This window comes from Miscanthus floridulus, chromosome 18 (genome assembly GCF_019320115.1).
Source record: "Miscanthus floridulus cultivar M001 chromosome 18, ASM1932011v1, whole genome shotgun sequence".
NCBI lineage: Eukaryota > Viridiplantae > Streptophyta > Magnoliopsida > Poales > Poaceae > Miscanthus > Miscanthus floridulus.
In genome coordinates this window covers 17,771,233-17,790,346 of record NC_089597.1, presented here as the reverse complement: position 1 = coordinate 17,790,346, position 19,114 = coordinate 17,771,233, and the positions used below count along the sequence as shown (strand labels likewise).

The following is a 19,114-nucleotide window of genomic DNA, read 5'->3' as shown; positions in this document are numbered from 1 at the left end:
TAAATTATCCTAACAAGTACTATATATATGCAGATTTACAATGACAGAGCTCAGAAAGGAAGGCTGCAATGAAATTGGTTTTGTTGATCCCCATATAGTATTCAAAGACCCAATTACTCCAATGACTAATTGGAAGTCTGAGTCAGAGAGTAACATCATGAACTTCTTAGTGAACCAACGCCACAAGAAGGATATACTCTTTCCCTATAACTTCAAGTGAGTGTTAATCATGTCGATCATAGCCTTAATGGCTCATATGTTGATTCTAGTTAATTAATGAGTGTTATGCGTTATATCCTATAAACACATGCAGCAATCACTGGATATTGATGGACATCGATCTGGTGAAAAGTCACTTGATAATCTATGACTCGATGAGAAAACCACAACAAGACTACCAAGATATGATAGATATTATCCAGAGGTAATTTCGGGATCTCTAGCAACTATATATACACACAAACATGATGATTAACTATATCTGATGACGTGGCAAATTTTTTATTGGGCAGTGTTTGGAAAACCTTTATTGAGAAGCAACACATGGAAAAATGCAAAGCGCCACTGAATGTAATCCCATTGAAAGTAAGTCCCCTGAATCGCATCATCTTTATTAATTAAACATATAGCTTTCACCGGATCACCAGATTGGATGACAAATCTTTTTCTCGTAAAGTGGTGTCTGAGGCAGGAACAGGGGAACAACTACTGTGGTTACTATGTTTGCAAGTTTATCAAGGTGCTCTCCCAAAGAACTCCTACAGAGAGACTCAAAGTACGTTAAAAATACACTATATATTCATTTAATTATTATTATTGATTGTGTTACTATGTCTTTATATATATATGTACATATATTAATTTATTTTCCTTTAATTCAAACCTGTAGACTCGATGGTTGGAGGAAAAGGTCATACGGCAAGACCAAATCAAAGCAATTCAAGAGTCTATAGCCGGATTTTTTAATGAGCAGGTCATCGATTCCAAGGGCGAGTTCTACTTCGACCCAACACTGCCATTGAAGCCAAGCTAGAGGATGAGAAGAAACTTGTTATGTCACAACAACTATAATGCAATCTTTTGTAATATATGCACATGAAATAATATAATGTAAAATACACATATGCATGCATGCATGTAAATATATATATGATGCATGCATATATATATATATATATATATATATATATATATATATATATATATATATATATATATATATATATATATATATATATATATATATATATATATATATATATATTTCTATGCTTGAATTGTGTGATTTAATACGTTCATTGTGCTTGAACCGAAACATACTATATGCGCATATAAATGTATAATTAGCAGCGTACAATACGACTTCGAAAACCTATTTTGAAAAGAAAACAAAAAAATGAAAAGAAAAGAAAAAAGAAAAAAACCTTTAGTCCCGGTTCGTATTACCAACCGGGACTAAAGGTGCCGGCCATCGTGGCATGTCAGGAGGCACCTTTAGTCCCGGTTGGTGTTACCCACCGGGACTAAAGGTCCTCCTTTAGTCCCGGTTCCTGACCCGGGACTAAAGGACCCCCCCTTTAGTCCCGGATGCTTGCTCCCGGGTGGGGAACCGGGACTAGAGGGGGTTCCCCACCGGGAGTAAAGCTCGGTTCTCTACCAGTGCGATAACCCCTATATATAATTTGCTTCAATTAATCTTGTTCTGCTTCTGGAGCACAAGACCTTTGGGTCATCGAAGGATGTCGAAATGTTACCGAAGTGTCCTAAGATGTACAATCAGGGCACCCAACAAGCAAGCAAGTCGTTGCATGCATGACTGATCCACCCACAGATTCTAAAATTTTTGTAGCTTTTTCTTTTGACGAACCACAATCTAATGGATTATATGTCAACCTTTGCAAAGCTAACTTAACACGAGGCCACGAGGGGAAAAAAATGCACGCTGCTTACGTCTAAAGGTCAAAGTTCCTCTTTATTTCGTTTTTCTTTTGTTCGTAGAAAAGAACTCTATGTCCATCGTGGCGCAAAGAAACGTCTGTCCTTGTTTTTCATTATTCTTTTGAATTCCATTCAACCTTTGGACTTTCTTGTATCACAGTGGCAATGGTATATGATATCTATCGACCTTGTGACACGCGAGATCATTAGATCAACAACTGATCATCATCTTTAAGATTTTATTGTATACGTGAAGGCTTATTTAGAGGTCGTTTGGCAATGCTCTTTGTAGTAGTTTCTCTGTAATAATCACCTTTGCTTAGGCAAACAACAAAAGTTCGTACATCTCTCTGGCCGAGTGGCCGTTCTTTAATTTATCGGTTCAAGCCACGAAACGTGCACCGACGAATCGTTCTGAGCTTTGAAGACATCGGTCACTGACACTGACTCGCTGTCCGTACGTGCCATGAGCTTTGTTTTTTTTTCTAAACAATAGGAGCAGCTCGATCTGCACCGCTCAATTAAGACCAAAGAATTTATATGTAAGAAGATTAGCAAACGAGATGTCGACGTTGTGAGCTCAAAATGATTAACTGGAAGGAGCCGCCGCTCAGTCACAGTCGTCTCACATGTGGGGTCCTTGCTCACGCAACATATGCGCGCGCAATGAGCCAGTCACATGAGTGAGCGTTTCCATATTTTGGTGGACGTACGTAGTAGGTGCAACACGTTATTTATTATTGCATTACAGGTTGGACCATCAGCATCAGGGCTGCTTCGTTCTGCTCTCTTTCTCGGTCTCACAACAAGGCAACGCGTAGCATGCGCGTCCATTTGTCGACCATGCACGAGCACGGCGGCAGCTGATGACAAGAGAAGCAGGCAGAAACTGCCGGGCGGGGGGCAGGCACGCGGCAGCAGCCTGATGGAGATGGAGATGGAGTGGAGCTTACGAGAAAGGATGGTCGTGATAACTAGAGCACAGGACGGCCACCATGCTCGTCGTCCATGATGCGACCCGCAAGCACAATGGATATAACTACATGGATCGTCAGTCTGAATCTTTCCTGCTTTCTTTCTGTGGACACAACTTTCATTATGCCGTTATTATGGTCTCAACTCTGAACCTTAGATACCGTACATACTGCTGCAAGTGAGCATCGGATTCAGTCAGATCAGCTAAGCTAGTACATGTTCGAATCTGCGGTACATCAGGTTCGTTCACAGACAGTCTTCTGAATCCAACTGCGCCGTGGAAAGACTACGATTTGAATCATATCCATGGCCAAGTATAACAGGAGCAGAGTTCGATCGGGACGTTCGCTAGCTCGTGAGTGGCAGGCGCATGTGTCGCTTGTGCTGTGCCTGCCGGTCAGTATGTGCTGACCAGACGCCGAGGTGGCTGGCGTCGATCCGTCTGACAGGTGACAACCAACGTGATGCTGTGCAGTGTGCACTACGGCCGGGAACGGCATGGCAAGTCACAGGGACTGGTGGACGCGCTCTCATGTGGCGGCATTCTGCCAGCCATTCTGCTTCTCTGCCGCCGTGTGTTGCCTCGCGCTGTAGATACGACACCTCACTGCATGTCAGCACACGCCGGAGGATTTGGCTTTCGCTGTCCCAGAGCCTTGATGCTTCTCATCTCTCTCTCTCTCTCTCACGCTCGCTCACAGGTGAAGAGCCATGTCCAGCCTTGTTTCCCTCCGGAATCACGTTGCTCTCAAATCAAAGAATCCCAGGATTACTTTGTTCCTTCTCCACGGATTCGGAGCGGTCCATTATGCGTCACATCGGAGCAGCATCATACATGCATGATGGCCACACACACCAAAACCAGTTCCGAGCCAACTGAACCTCTTCTTCGAAACAAAAGCAGCTATCATGTCAACTGACGAAAGGTCGCTAGCTACCTTAGAATTCATCACACGACAAATGGACATACCACTCTTTTCCGGTGTCGTTCTAGCTTGTTATATGGAGGCTCTCATGGAAGTGAAGAATCCTTTCAGAGGGAGCGGCAGGCGTCCTCTCTTTTCTACGGTGGTGGTGGTGGTGGTGATGGTGGCTGAATCGCATCTCGTCTGACCTAGGTCCTTGGATGTCCGCATGGTTTCCAGGCATCCAGTCACTTTATTTCGTCGGAAGTGCACTCTGCTGCTAGATCAACTTTATGGCGCTACTTATGATCTCTGAATGTCTCCTATTTTCTACGAACACAACTTTCACCATGTTCTATGGTGCAACTTTTCAGGCATCCAGTCACCTTATTAGCAGAGATGTCAGTTGCACATGCTGCAGCATTTCAGCATCAGAATAATTTTCATGGACCATGGTTTGAAACAATGAACACGTGTTCAGTGGGACACTGTTCCAGAGCATATTTCAGAGATATGAATACTTGGAATCCCCGATAATAAGGTTGCGTGATGAAGTGACACTGCATTCTGCGATGGAGTAAATCATAACCTGTTACCTATATAACAGCTCATTTTCTTTTGAAAGAACCTGCAACAGCTTTTGAAAATGTGAGCAGGCCGTGCGTGTGCCTACCAGGCTACCACCGCACTGGGCCAACCGGAGAACGAATGTAGCGGGTCACTGGTCATCATCAGTCTGGAAAGGCACCGTTTCTAATAAAAAGGGAAAACGTGAGCGTGTTTATTGTTAGTTTTAGGGTTCTTAGATATGTTCATTGGATCGGGATTCTTAGCACAGTAATAGATCAACCGGATTCCACAGAGAGATTGAGAGATAGGTGATAAGTAGCAAACCGTCAAACGCCGTAGTTGTTGAAGCTCCGGCCGGGGTTTCGTTGGCGGACGCCATCTGCGCGCCGGCAGCGACGGTCGGTGGAGAGGGAGTCGGCGCTGTGGCGTCCTCGACGGCGGCGTGAGCGTCGGGTGGCGTTGCCGGCGTCGGTGGTACTTCCCGTCGCTGGCAGCGCCCCTACTTTCGATCGGGTCTAGGGTTTAGCATGTCGGTGGGGTGACTGGCGGCGCGGTGAACCTCGTATCGCGAGCCCCGGCCCCCACCTTCCTTTATAGCGCTGTGCGACGGGGGCCCACCAACCATGTAGGGTTGGGCGTCCCCGATCAGGGCGCGAGGACAAGGCCCAGTTAGGTCGTTGGGCCTAACTGGTGGGAGATCAATGCTAACATTCTCCCCCTTGATCTCTCATCTATTCTTCGTTCTTTAATTTCATACTCAAAACTTTCAATTCATATTTTTCTTGCTTCCATCCTGTTTCATCACAGATTAGTGCATAGAACTGTCCCATCGTCACAGCAATTAGTGCCGTTAGACTAACAGCCACAATACAATTCTCCGTTTTGAAATGTAAACTTTCTTTGGGCCCTTCGTATGTTCGGGAATCATAGGCTTTCCCTTAAACCCATGCCGGCTACGTGTTCTCTGAACACGTTGGGTGGTAAGCCCTTTGTGAGCGGATCCGCGAGCATTTTCTCTGTACTTATGTGCTCAAGATTTATTATATGATCCCGAACTTTATCTTTCACAACATAGTACTTTATGTCAATGTGTTTTGCAGCACCACTTGACCTATTGTTGTGAGCGTACTGTACCGCTGGATTGTTATCACAATACAATCGCAGTGGTTCATTTATATCATCAATCACTTTCAATCCGGGTATGAATTTCTTCAGCCAGTTCACCTGCCCCGTTGCCTCATAGCATGCTACAAACTCGGCATACATTGTCGAGGATGTAGTTACGGTTTGTTTGGAGCTTTTCCACGATATAGCCCCTCCTGCGAGAGTAAATACATATCCTGACGTGGATTTTCTTTCGTCTCCCGCATAATCAGAATCTGAATACCCCTCTATCTGTAGGGAATCAGATCTTCTATACGTAAGCATGAGGCCTTTCGTACCCTGCAAATAACGCAGGACTTTCTTCACTAATTTCCAATGTTCAATTCCTGGATTCTTTTGATATCTGCCAAGTAACCCGGTAACAAAAGCTAAGTCAGGGCGTGTACACACTTGAGCATATTGTAAACTTCCAACAGCTGAAGCATACGGTACCGCTTTCATTCGGTCAATTTCATATTGGTTCTTGGGACACTGATGTTCCCCAAATCTATCGCCCTTGACTATAGGAGCAGGTGAAGGACTGCACGCATGCATACTAAATTTCTTCAGGACCTTTTCTATGTATGCCTTTTGCGATAATCCTAGAACCCCTTTTCTCCTGTCTCGGTGAATCTCTATTCCTAAAACGAACGAGGCCTCACCGAGATCTTTCATATCAAAGTTCGAGGACAAGAATTTCTTCGTTTCCATTAGTAGATTGATATCACTGCTAGCAAGCAAGATATCATCCACATACAAAATTAGGAATATGTACTTTCCATTCCTGAACTTTGCATAAACGCAATTGTCCTCAACATTTTCTTCAAACCCAAAAACTTTTATCGTTCTATCAAACTTCAAATACCACTGTCTTGAAGCTTGCTTCAATCCGTAAATTGATTTCTTTAGGCGGCATCCCATATTTTCCTTTTCTTTTACGACAAAACCTTTCGGTTGTGCCATATAAACATTTTCTTCCAAATCCCCATTTAGGAAAGCCGTCTTTACATCCATTTGATGTAACTCCAAGTCATAGTGGGCTACAAGTGCCATTATAATTCTGAAGGAATCTTTACATGAGACTGGAGAAAACGTCTCATTGTAATCAATCCCTTCTCTTTGCGTGAAGCCTTTCGCCACGAGTCGCGCTTTAAATCTTTCTATATTCCTTTGGGAGTCATATTTCGTTTTGTAGACCCATTTACAGCCTACTGTTTTGGCTCCTTTAGGAATATTTTCTAAGTCCCAAACTTTATTGGTACTCATTGATTTCAATTCATCTTCCATGGCCTTAAGCCACTTTGATGAGTGGTCGCTTCTCATGGCTTCTTCAAATGAGGTGGGATCGTCCCCCATCTGACATTCTTCAGTTTCATAAACTTCATAGTCATCAGTAATAGCTGATCTTCTTATTCTTTGAGATCTTCTAGGTGCCTCCGGCACTTGTTCCACATTGGGCTGTTGTAGTTCTTCCTCATGTGCAACATTTGGTTCTATAGTTTCCTCAAGGATAGGTTCCTCAAGAACAGGTTCCTCATGTTCATTCATTGTCGCCACGGGAGAACTTGCAACAGGTGTTAGCACTACAGTGTCCTGCACTGTCGGTGCAACAGTAGCAGGTAGCGTGAAGAATGGTTCTTCAACCATCGGAGTGGGTACATGTACCCGCTTCTCCTGTAGGCTGATTTCTCGTGCTACCATGCTCCCCCTGATCATGTTATCCTCCAAGAACACAGCGTGTCTTGTTTCTACAATCTTCGTATGTCTGTCAGGACAATAGAAGCGATATCCTTTCGATCTTTTTGGATAGCCAATAAAATGGCAGCTGACTGTCTTGGAGTCTAACTTTCCTATGTTTGGGTTAAACACTTTTGCCTCAGCTGGACAGCCCCACACACGCAAATGGTTAAGTGAGGGTTCTCTTCCTGTCCATAATTCATACGGTGTTTTAGGCACCGATTTACTTGGTACTCGATTAAGTATGTGAATGGCGGTTTTCAGTGCCTCCATCCATAAACTAATCGGTAATGTGGAGTAACTCATCATACTTCTTACCATATCTATTAAGGTACGGTTACGTCTTTCAGCCACTCCATTCTGCTGAGGCTCCCCCGGTGTGGAGTACTGAGCAACTATGCCATTTTCCTGTAGGAACCTTGCAAATGGTCCAGGGATTTGGCCATATGGGGTATGTCGCCCATAGTACTCTCCACCTCGGTCTGATCGTACTATCTTTATTTTCTTATTGTGCTGGTTTTCAACTTCAGCTTTAAATATTTTGAATTTATCCAATGCTTCCGATCTTTCTTTAATTGGATAAATATTGCCATAACGAGAGTAGTCGTCTGTGAATGTTATAAACGAGTCATAACCATCCACACTTTTCACAGGAAAAGGACCACATATATCTGTGTGGATTATTTCTAAAATTCCTGTGCTTCGTTTGGCATCTTTCTTAATTTTCTTGACATACTTTCCTTTGATGCAATCAATACATTGCTCTAAATCTGAAAATTCTAAGTGCGGGAGAATTGATTCCTTAACCAATCGTTCCATTCTTCCCCTCGAAATATGGCCCAAGCGACAATGCCATAATTTCGAAGAGACAGTATCAATTCTCTTCCGCTTCTTAGTTACATCCGTAGATGGGGAATCATTCACATTCTCATCACATACATTGTTCGCATTCTCAGCAAGAGATAATAAATAAAGCTTGTCTTGTCGGAAGGCAAGACCAACACATTTATTATTAACCAGTATCTTACACTTGCCATCACCAAAATGGCAACCAATTCCATCATCATCAAGTTTCGAAACACTTATCAAATTTCTACGCAAAGAGGGAACATAAAGTACTTCTTTAAGTCTAAGTACAAAACCATTATTCAATTCTAAAGAAAAAAACTCCAATGGCTTCAACATTGGCTTGCAGTCCATTTGCAACTTTAATCGTTCTTTCTCCTCTTTGCAAGGTTCTCGTCCCACTTAACCCCTGTAAAGAATTTGCAACATGAGTAGTTGCTCCTGAATCAACCCACCAAGTGGATTTATCATAACATAAATACAGAGATTCATCTACAAATGTAATAAATTCATCACCTTTCTTTAGCAGAGATTTCAGGAAGTCTGGACAATCCCTCTTGTAGTGTCCCTTCTTGAAGCAGTGCTTGCACTGATCTTTTTCAGCTCCACCATACTGCTGATTCTCAGAATCCTGGGGTTTCTTTCCCTGTGAACTGGAGGAAGAGGACTTATCCCACTTAGGTTTCCCTTGTGGTTTAGAATTCTTGCCATTAAAGTTCTTTCTTTTGTTGTCCTTCACAAAATGAGCAGATTCACCTTGTGAGGACTTTATCCTCTCCTCTTCTTGAGCACACATTGAGATGAGTCTTTCTATGCCCCATCTTTCAGGCTGCATATTATAGTTCACAATGAAGGTGTCATATTCTTTCGGCAAAGAAGCAAAAATCAAATGAATTAGGAAATCCTCCTCCTTCAAATTCATTTCTTTTAGCTTAGATGCCGTAGTGTTCATCTTCAAAATGTGCTCTCTTATGCTACCACCAGTGAATTTCTCATTCACAAGCTTCTTAATCAGTGAACTTGCTGTGGCCTTGGTAGACCCAGTAAACTGACTCTTGATTTTCTCAAGATATTCTTTAGCAGTAGCACATTCAGGGATTGAGCCCCTTATCTGTTCTTCTATGGTGGCTTTGGCTACCAACAGGCACTTGCGGTTGGAGAGAGTCCATTGCCTATGTTCAAGGTCATATTTCATTCTTATTTCAGCATGATCACGCTTCCGAGAAGCGAAATCAGCGTCAGATTCATTGTCACCTCTCACCGGGTCCTCTGGTTCAGTGGGACACGGTGAGGTGATGGCAAAATCGACCTCTCCCAACGCAAGTTCCAATTCATACTTCTCCCGCCACACACGGTGATTGGTTCCGTTGAGTGTCGGGATGTTGGCAATGTTCACAATGCATTTGCCTCCTGAAATCATACCAGAGTAAGTGAGAAACATTTATACATAAAATTCCATGCTTTAACTCAACGTTGGCCAAATTAAAACTTATAATTCATCCATGCAAAATATTTTACATCACCGTTGGGCAGAAGTAAAATTAATGCACAATTTCTCATAGATCAAAAATTATAATATTTGTTATTAACAACGTTGGTCAGAAAATAACAATATCATAATTGCATCAAAATTATCAGAAATTCATTTCTCTTAAAATTAAATTATCCCGTTGGTTCAAATTTAATCAAAGAGAATAATAATTATCATGCACAGCGGAAACATTAATAATCTTTTCATGTTATTATTTTCCAGAAGCACTAAAAAAATTCATTGTTTTCTGGGCAAAATATCATTGGATAAAATTTGCACAGAAAATTGTATCAAAAACATTCAAATTCATCAAAATATGCATTTAAAATTATTTCTGGAAAATAATAAGAAAAAAAAATTCTTGTTCTTCTTTCATTTTTCAGCCCAGCGCGGCCCAAAACGAGCTGAAAACGGCTCGGCCCGGCTTGCTTCGCGCGCACAGGCCGCACCCAGGCCGCAACCTGGGCCTGGGCCGGCAAACCGCGCCGCGCGCTCGTGCCTGCCTAGGCCTCGACTTGGCCCAGCGCATCTCGGGCGTTCGATCTGATTCGACGGACGAGCGACCGTTTCGCGCGGATCAAAACCCAGGCCGCGGCCGGCGCCCTGGAACCCTAGCCATTTCGGCTCTTGCTCTCTCTCTCTTCTTTCTCAGTCGCAGCAGCGAGGAGAGCCGCTACCGAGCAGCCGCGAGCGAGCAGAGCGGGCGGTCCTTTGCGCCGTCGCCGGCCCCCTCGCCGGCGCGCGTGCTCCCCAACGGGTGAGCACGCCGCCGTCGAGCGGCCTGGCCGCGGCGCTACCTTGGCCCAGCCCGGCGAGTTCGCGCCCCGGCTCGGCTTCTTCTTCAGCGCCGGCGGAAGAGCCGGTGCGCTTCTTCTTCTTCTTCCGCGCCGGTGGAGGTTTATCCCCGACGAACGGCGTGTTCTTTCTTGTTCTTCCCCGTCCCCTTTCTTCCCCATTCCGACGCACGGGAATTAGGGTTAGGGTTTGGGAATGGGGTTTTTTACTGTTCATCCGAATGGGATTAGGGTTAGGGTTTCAGTGTGCCGCCTTTTGTTCTTTTCCCCTTTCCCCTTTCAGATTTGATTTCTTTCTTCTTTCTTTTCTTCTCACTCGTTCACCCGAAAAGGGGATCTGGGGTTAGGGTTCGGTTGAACCCGATTTCCCCGATCCGTGTTTACCTTTTGTGTGATTCGAGATCTAGATGGTAGGGTTCCTTTTCTTTCTTCTCGGATTGAACCGATTGGTGATGTGATTCTTTCTAGGGTTAGGTCTTAGTTCGTTTTTCTTGTTTTCTTTCCCGATCCGCATCGTATCGGATCGATTTCTTGTCGAACCTTGGCTCCGATACCATTGTTAGTTTTAGGGTTCTTAGATATGTTCATCGGATCGGGATTCTTAGCACAGTAATAGATCAACCGAATTTCACAGAGAGATTGAGAGATAGGTGATAAGTAGCAAACCGTCAAACGCCGTAGTTGTTGAAGCTCCGGCCGGGGTTTCGTTGGCGGACGCCATCTGCGCGCCGGCAGCGACGGTCGGTGGAGAGGGAGTCGGCGCTGTGGCGTCCTCAACGGCGGCGTGAGCGTCGGGTGGCGTTGCCGGCGTCGGTGGTACTTCCCGTCGCTGGCAGCGCCCCTACTTTCGATCGGGTCTAGGGTTTAGGATGTCGGTGGGGTGACTGGCGGCGCGGTGAACCTCGTATCGCGAGCCCCGGCCCCCACCTTCCTTTATAACGCTGTGCGACGGGGGCCCACCAACCATGTAGGGTTGGGCGCCCCCGATCAGGGCGCGAGGACAAGGCCCAGTTAGGCCGTTGGGCCTAACTGGTGGGAGATCAATGCTAACATTTATATGTAACATGGGAATTTTGGTGACCACGACAAACGTGATTCCATGCTAAGTCAGTTTGGAGCATAAAAATTCCTTACAACTTTATGGTTCATGTGACCTGTGACCATAAAACTACCTTATGGAATACTCCCTCCGTCCCGGGAAAAGTGATGTTCTGTGATTTAAAATTTGTCCGAGAAAAAAATGATGGTTTAAGCTTTAGACGCGCTTTTGGCCCACAGGAAGTCTGCATGCTTCCATGCAGCGCATGTTAATTAGGCAAGTAAAGCATTGGACATCCTTTTTTTTGAGGCAATCAAGTCCAACAAACTAAGGGTATTAAGGACATTTCTCTTCTCCACTAATCTGTCTGAAAAAACCCTAGAACATCACTTTTTTGGGACCAGGGAGTACTTTTACTGAAGGCTGGTTCAGTTAGCCTTCAATCCGAAGGATTTCAATTTGGTTCACCAAGCATTTTTACATAGCATTTGGTTCACCAAGCGTGAAGTGTGCATGTCATGTCATTTTTACATATATAGCCTGTTGAACTACTCTAGTTTTTTTAGACGAGATTTATTTTAGAGAATAGCTAAATCAGTAAATTTAGAATGTTTTTTGTCTAATCTCTTGGAGTTACTCTTTATACTGAAAGATTCCATCGAATGATCCCTTGCTAATAGAGGGATTTTCTCAGTCCAGTCCATGTACAAACATAATATTTGGAAGTAAAAAATTACCCCTCATAATCAAGATCTCTGTATGGTTTGTGCTTAAAACTAACAAAAGACAATCTCAACAAGCAAGTTTGGAATCGAGGTGACATATGTTGCTTTTGCTACAATGAGGACACTATCCAACAAATATTTTTTTAAGTTGCAACATTCATTTGGAGAGTCTTCAACTCGCATCTGGTTCACATCTATTAAGTAATATGGTAAATTTTCTAGCTAGGGATTTGGCTTCACCAAGTTAGACTAAAAACACTTGCATTTTTTTCATGTCAATTTGGTTGAGCAGAAACGTACAGTGAGGTTCTTGACAAAAAGGGATTAAATCCTTATTTTTAGGTTATGTTTAGGCTCACCTACTTGACTTGCTTTGAACCATCCTCCAAAGTGAAAGCTATGAGCCAAATTTGAAGTGAGCATGTCATATGTTGGGGACTATTTGCAATAGATTATTCCACAACCATTGATGGTTGTCATTTAAAGAACTAAGAGATTAAGTTGCTGGTTTTTTCGAAATTTTTGAAAGCTTGCTTAAAAAAGACGGAGATGGTTGTGTGCATAACATACGCGGATATCAGAATAAAATTCCTTTCTAGATCTAATTCTAAGAAGTAATGTCTTCATGATATTCGCCGCCATGTATAAAAAGAAAAAGAAAACGGTTATTCATTTATCTAAAGAAAATGAAGGTTTGAATGATGATGAGTTCATGCCACATCTCAGTTTAGCCTGCTTGGCAGAAGACTCAATTATACGATTTGATGATGATTTCATGCATGTGGAAGCAAGGAAAACAAGATCCATCTCGTGTACGTAAGGGCAGCACCGGAGGAGCGACTGGTTTGGAAATTGAGCGACAACGCCTGTTATACTCGTCCTGTTGAACACCAGTCGACGGTCGATGCGCGGCCAGTTTTAGAGTCACCCAATGTCCATAGCCTCCCGTCAACCGATCGCACGAGCAGCAGCAGGAGCTCCCTTGTCACTTGGCGCCGGCGTCAGGCAGCTCTTGTGGTTGCCAGCAGGACCAGGTGCCAACGTGGATGGCAACTTGGCGAGGACGACGAACCGTGGTTGTCGTGGCAGAACCAGTACGCTAGGCTGCAAAGCACGATAGAGCGAAGCACCGCGCGCGCACGTACGGAAATAAAAAAAAATATGGGATGCATATATGGGAGAGGTCCATACGGGCGCAAGGATCAGCGGCCAGGACCCTGCCGGCTGCCGCCATGCGCGGGTCAGGACTTAAACATACTGTTCCGGTTGATTGTTGTAAGAGAAAAATACTGTTCTGATAGGACGTGAACAGTGATTTCGTGAGGTGGCTGGTCAGCCAGCCAGCCGGCTACCAGCCAGCCGAACACTGCCCAAGCCGCTGCGCCCAGGAACAGGGAAGAGATAACAACCCGAAGAGACTGGTGGTGTTGTCTTCGTACTCTCTCTGCCTCTCCGTATAGTATGTGAGAGATCTGCATGCCGGTCGCGGTCACCATACCTTCTCTGCAGCCACCGCCAACATGGTGACGGGTGTCTACAACTACATCCTCCAGATCAAGTATGCAATTATTACAATGTTCTCTTGCATGCCGGTTGGTGTTCGATCCGTCGTGTGTCGGGTATCTTAGGGATATCCGGAGGAAGGAAGTTAACGGCCACGAATGTTAATTCGTCCAGATGGTCCAAGACGTATTTAAGGTCTTGCCCGACCCCGAGGGTACGGGCTCCGTCTCGCCAGACCCCTCGGGCGCGGGCTCCGTCTCACCCGACCCTGAGGGCGTGGACCCCGTCTCGCCAGACCCCTCAGACGCGGGCTCCGTCTCGCCCGACCCCTCAGGCGTGGGCTCCGTCTCGTCCGACCCCGAGGGCGTGGGTTCCGTCTTGCCCGATGGGGATCCATACCGTCTCCAGCCACTATGGGTCTAAGAGTATGACCCCAGGGTCAAATTTCTGACACCAGGAGGGAAGCAGGCACGTCTCGACGTAACCCATGGCCACGACGGACCATACCTAGGGGCTCATGTCACCAACAGTGTCAGACGTGCCGGCGCTGTGCTGCCTAATCCCCGTACGGCTTCTGATAGGAGTACCTGTTGACCACGCCGCCCGCCGAAACGAAGTGGAGCGCCGCAACCGGCTGACGACGTCTGCGTATAGCGCCAGTGACGAACAGGCCGCGATGTGGAGCCGTTCCCGTCATCATCTACAGGACTGGCGGGACCCACATAAAGGAGATGAAGGACGCCGCGACCCTGGATGCCTTCTTTTCTCTCTCTGTAACCTGTGTATTTCCCTTCACCTATAAAAGGGGAAGCAGGACGCCCCATGAAGGGCACAGCTGAACGAGCTCAACAAGACTCAACTCCGTTCGATATTTTCACCAGAGACTTGGGACCTTCTCTCTCTCTTGCCCGTTTGTAACCCCTACCATAAACTAGTGGTGGTAACACGACCAGCACTAGACTGGACGTAGAGATATTCTATCCGAACCAGTATAAATTATTATGTCCTCCGAGCACACCATCCGGGCCAAACGCGCGGATATAAATTTACTAGCCGGTGGTTCAAAACACCGACAGTTGGCGCACCAGGTATGGGGTTTTATGCGAGTCTCGACGTCCACATCAGGCCTCGGATGGCTAGTCACGGCGTCAGCTGGGTCCTAGGCGCGCATGTGTGCTTCGGGAGCCTAGACTTTATCCTCATGATGGAGGGAGAGTTGGCGCAGGCTCCCGCCGCCGTCCAGCCTCTCCATTCCGCTGGCCTCGACGCGATCGTCGAGGCGCTTGAGGAGCTGCAGCTGCAAAGCGCCAGAGGCCCGTGTCCCAGGGAGTGACCGGCTCCTCGGTTTCGACTACGGGAGGCTAGAGCGCCAACTCTATGCCTACCTGGGACCCCGACCGTCCCGAGAGGAGCTGCACTGCCTTACTTTCTCCTTCGCCAACACCATGATGCAACTCGTCGGAGGGGAACCGCTCTCCCCGAAACACCTCACCCGGGACGCCCCGGCAGTGTTCCCGTTCAGGTTGTGCGATGCTGCGGGGACCGTTGGCCACCTCGTGGCGCAGCACATGCACCCATCCCATACGAATGATGAGTTTGTGGTGATGGCCGAATACATCGTGGAATCTTTCCATGACCTTCTCGCGGGAGATTCAGAGTCGCCTCCGACTCTGACTCTAGTAGGGGGAGACATCATCCCTCGCGAGAATATTTTATGGCAGGTACCCCTAAGGGACGCGTTGAAAGCGTCCACAAGGGAGGGGATACCCCACCAAATGACCTCGACGATGAGGTCGAGAAAGATGTAGGGGGCCTTCCTCGCATGCAGGTGGAACAGCTAAGGGCACGACACCAGGAGCTCGAGGATGCACAACTCCAACTCGAGCAGGAGCGCGCAGAGGTCAAGCGAGAGATCGAGCGTCGCGGAGACGGTGGGCGTGCGTGTGTCATGGCCCGCGACGTGAACCGAAGGATCATTGAGGACGATGGAGCCCTACCACACTTCGTCCGGGCAAGCCAGTACATCGCTGCCGCGGCGGCCTTGCTCCGAGGGCTCCAGAAGCCAGCGACACCCGAGGATCGTCGGGCCCATCACGAGATCCGCACGTTGCTCGAGCGTGCAGCAGTGTAGCAGGCGGAGAGCTCGCTGTATTGGCGACGCGAGCTCAACGCTAGCCAACGCGTGCCCTCGGGACAACATGTCAGGGATGCGTCTGTCCACCAGGCGTCGCGCGGTGGTGGGGGGGGGGGGGGGCGCCGCGGCCCCGGTGCATGAGCGTCTCAGCCTCCACCGTGATGCACGTAACACCCTTGATGCCCGTAAGCGTGGACGAAGCGACGAGAGAGAGGAAGCCGGCCACGGATACCGCCCTCGTCGTGACGGACGCTACGACAGCGGCGAAACGGAGTGGAGCACCACAACTGGCTGACGACGCCTGTGTATAGCGCTAGTGACGATTAGGGCAACGACGTGGAGCCATCTCCGTCATCATCTAAAGGACCAGCGGGGCCCACATAAAGGAGATGAAGGACGCCGCGACTCTGGAGGCCTTCTTCTCCCTCGCTTTTCTCCTTTTCTCTCTCTTTCTCTCTCTGTAACCTGCGTCTTCCCCTTCACCTATAAAAGGGGAAGCAGGGCATCCCATGAAGGGCACGGCTGAACGAGCTCAACAAGACTCAACTCTGTTCTATCTTTTCACTAGAGACTTGGGACCTTCACCCTCTCTCGCCCGTTTATAACCCCTACTACAAACTAGTGCCCGTAACATGAGCAGCAACAGACTGGATGTAGGGACATTTCGCCCGAATCAGTATAAATTCTTGTGTCCTCCGAGCACACCATCCGGGCCAGACGCGCAGATACAAATTTACTAGCCGGTGGTTCGAAACACCGACATCGTGTTTAGTGTCGACGCCATCATTGCCATCTCGTGCACACCTTTGCTCATATGGTGAGGGCAGTACTGTTTGCCATTTAGATTGGTCCGGCCCCGCTTGGTCAAAACAGTAGTGCTCCTTGCTGTGTGTGTTTAGATGTGTATTGGTTGTACTCCAAGGTTTGCTGATTATGATGAATAGCAGTGTGTGGTGAGCTATAGGTGCATACGCCCCCTCTTAAAATACAAATTTAGTTTTAACTCCAATCAAGACAGTAGTTATTGCGAGATGTTTTTCTTGTTGTGACGGTATGTGTGGTTAGCTACAGGGAGTACGAGTAGGGAGTATAGAACTAGATGTTTTTTCTTGTTGTAACAGTATGTGTGGTTAGCTAGAGAGAGTAGGAGTAGGGAGTATAGAACTATAGATAGCAGATATTGGCTTGTCTGTTTAATTTCTGAGCAATAGACCTCGTTCTAAGTTTTTATTTTGCTTTTTGGGGGCATGAACATAAGCATAGATATTTGGTGAGGTGCGCTGACGTCCTCATGACCATGAGCATAGGGTTGATCGCCCTATTCCTGTTCATACCAGGCCTTGTTGTGCCACCACAGACGTCGATCAGCCCTCCTAGCGTCTGCATTGCTCAGGCGCCAGTTTTCCAGGGCATTGGCAAGTTCTAGACCCACATTGTAGCGCCCATCGTGTCTTCCACAGCGCTATGTGGGCCTACGAAGGTGAAGGTGGCCATGAGCAACGTCAACACCATCATCGACATGCACCCACTGGCTAGGAGGTTCCTACATGGGTGCATGGTGCTCGCACTGCTCCTCTCGAGCATGTCGGTTGGGCTCGGGCTGCTCACCTACGCCTACATGCTGGAGGCCAAGGTGACAGTCTTCTCATGCCTTAGTGTTGGCGTTCGCTTGTCCTTCTTCAGCTCCGATCCTATGCCTTGGCCACCGTCGTGAGCGCGTACGTGTGGGCTAGGTTTCTCTAGGTTATGGTGTTTTACGACTGAGTGTTTCTATCTATCTGGGAGCATCGGTGGTCTCTGTCTTTGGACTCCAGTCTGAACGTGATGCACCAGGAGTCGTGCGGCGGCGGGGGGCGCACTGTGGCCCCGGTGCATGAGCGTCTCAGCCTCCACCGTGACGCACGTAACACCCTTGATGCCCGTAAACGTGGACGAAGCGACGAGAGAGAGGAAGCCGGCCACGAATACCACCCTCGTCGTGACGGACGCTACGACAGCGACGAAACAGAGTGGAGCACCACAACTGGCTGACGACGTCTGTGTATAGCGCTAGTGACGAATAGGGCCGCGACGTGGAGCCGTCCCCGTCATCATCTAAAGGACCAGCGGGGCCCACATAAAGGAGATGAAGGGCGCCGCGACTCTAGAGGCCTTCTTCTCCCTCACCTTTCTCCTTTTCTCTCTCTTTCTCTCTCTGTGACCTGCGCCTTCCCCTTCACCTATAAAAGGGAAAGCAGGACGTCCCATGAAGGGCACGGCTGAACGAGCTCAACAAGACTCAACTCCGTTCTATCTTTTCACCAGAGACTTGGGACCTTCACCCTCTCTCGCCCGTTTATAACCCTACTACAAACTAGTGCCCGTAACATGAGCAGCAGCAGACTGGACGTGGGGACATTCCGCCCGAACCAGTATAAATTCTTGTGTCCTCCGAGCACACCATCCGGGCCAAACGCGCAGATACAAATTTACTAGCCGGTGGTTCGAAACACCGACATCATGTTTAGTGTCGACGCCATCATTGCCATCTCGTGCACACCTTTGCTCATATGGTGAGGGCAGTACTGTTTGCCATTTAGATTGGTCCGGCCCCACTTGGTCAAAACAGTAGTGCTCCTTGCTGTGTGTGTTTAGATGTGTGTTGGTTGTACTCCAAGGTTTGCTGATTATGATGAATAGTAGTGTGTGTGGTTAGCTATAGGTGCATACGCCCCCTCTTAAAATACAAATTTAGTTTTAACTCCAATCAAGACAGTAGTTATTGCGAGATGTTTTTCTTGTTGTGACGGTATGTGTGGTTAGCTACAGGGAGTACGAGTAGGGAGTATAGAACTGATGTTTTTTCTTGTTGTAACAGTATGTGTGGTTAGCTAGAGAGAGTAGGAGTAGGGAGTATAGAACTATAGATAGCAGATATTGGCTTGTCTGTTTAATTTCTGAGCAATAGACCTCGTTCTAAGTTTTTATTTTGCTTTTCGGGTGCATGAACATATGCATAGATATTTGGCGAGGTGCGCTGACGTCCTCATGACCATGAGCATAGGGTTGATCGCCCTATTCCTGTTCATACCAGGCCTTGTTGTGCCACCACAGACGTCGATCAGCCCTCCTAGCGTCTGCATTGCTCAGGCGCCAGTTTTCCGGGGCATTGGCAAGTTCTAGACCCACATTGTAGGGGCCATCATGTCCTCCACAGCGCTATGCGGGCCTACGAAGGTGAAGGTGGCCATGAGCGACGTCGACACCATCATCGACATGCACCCACTGGCTAGGA

At 47.2% G+C, this 19,114-nt stretch overlaps 1 protein-coding gene across 1 annotated transcript; it reads right to left on the bottom strand.

The window, feature by feature from the left end:
* Positions 1-8,291: 8,291 nt before the first annotated feature.
* LOC136522762 (uncharacterized) lies at positions 8,292-11,164 on the bottom strand. The gene is made up of 3 exons (XM_066516569.1): positions 11,106-11,164; positions 8,631-9,524; positions 8,292-8,523 (listed from the first exon to the last, which is right to left on the bottom strand). The coding sequence occupies exons 1-3, from the start codon at positions 11,158-11,160 to the stop codon at positions 8,477-8,479; spliced, it is 996 nt and encodes a 331-aa protein (XP_066372666.1). The 5' UTR covers positions 11,161-11,164; the 3' UTR covers positions 8,292-8,476.
* Between the last annotated feature and the right edge of the window lie 7,950 nt (positions 11,165-19,114).

Bases quoted from the DNA above. Each gene is read 5' to 3' on its own strand.
- LOC136522762 (XM_066516569.1), bottom strand. From the start codon at position 11,160: ATGGCGTCCGCCAACGAAACCCCGGCCGGAGCTTCAACAACTACGGCG. The intron at 9,525-11,105 runs GTTTGCTACTTA...GTATGATTTCAG, and splicing joins AACAACTACGGCGTTTGACG to GAGGCAAATGCATTGTGAAC. The intron at 8,524-8,630 runs GTGATGAATTTA...AATTCTTTACAG, and splicing joins GAAATCTCTGCTAAAGAAAG to GGGTTAAGTGGGACGAGAAC.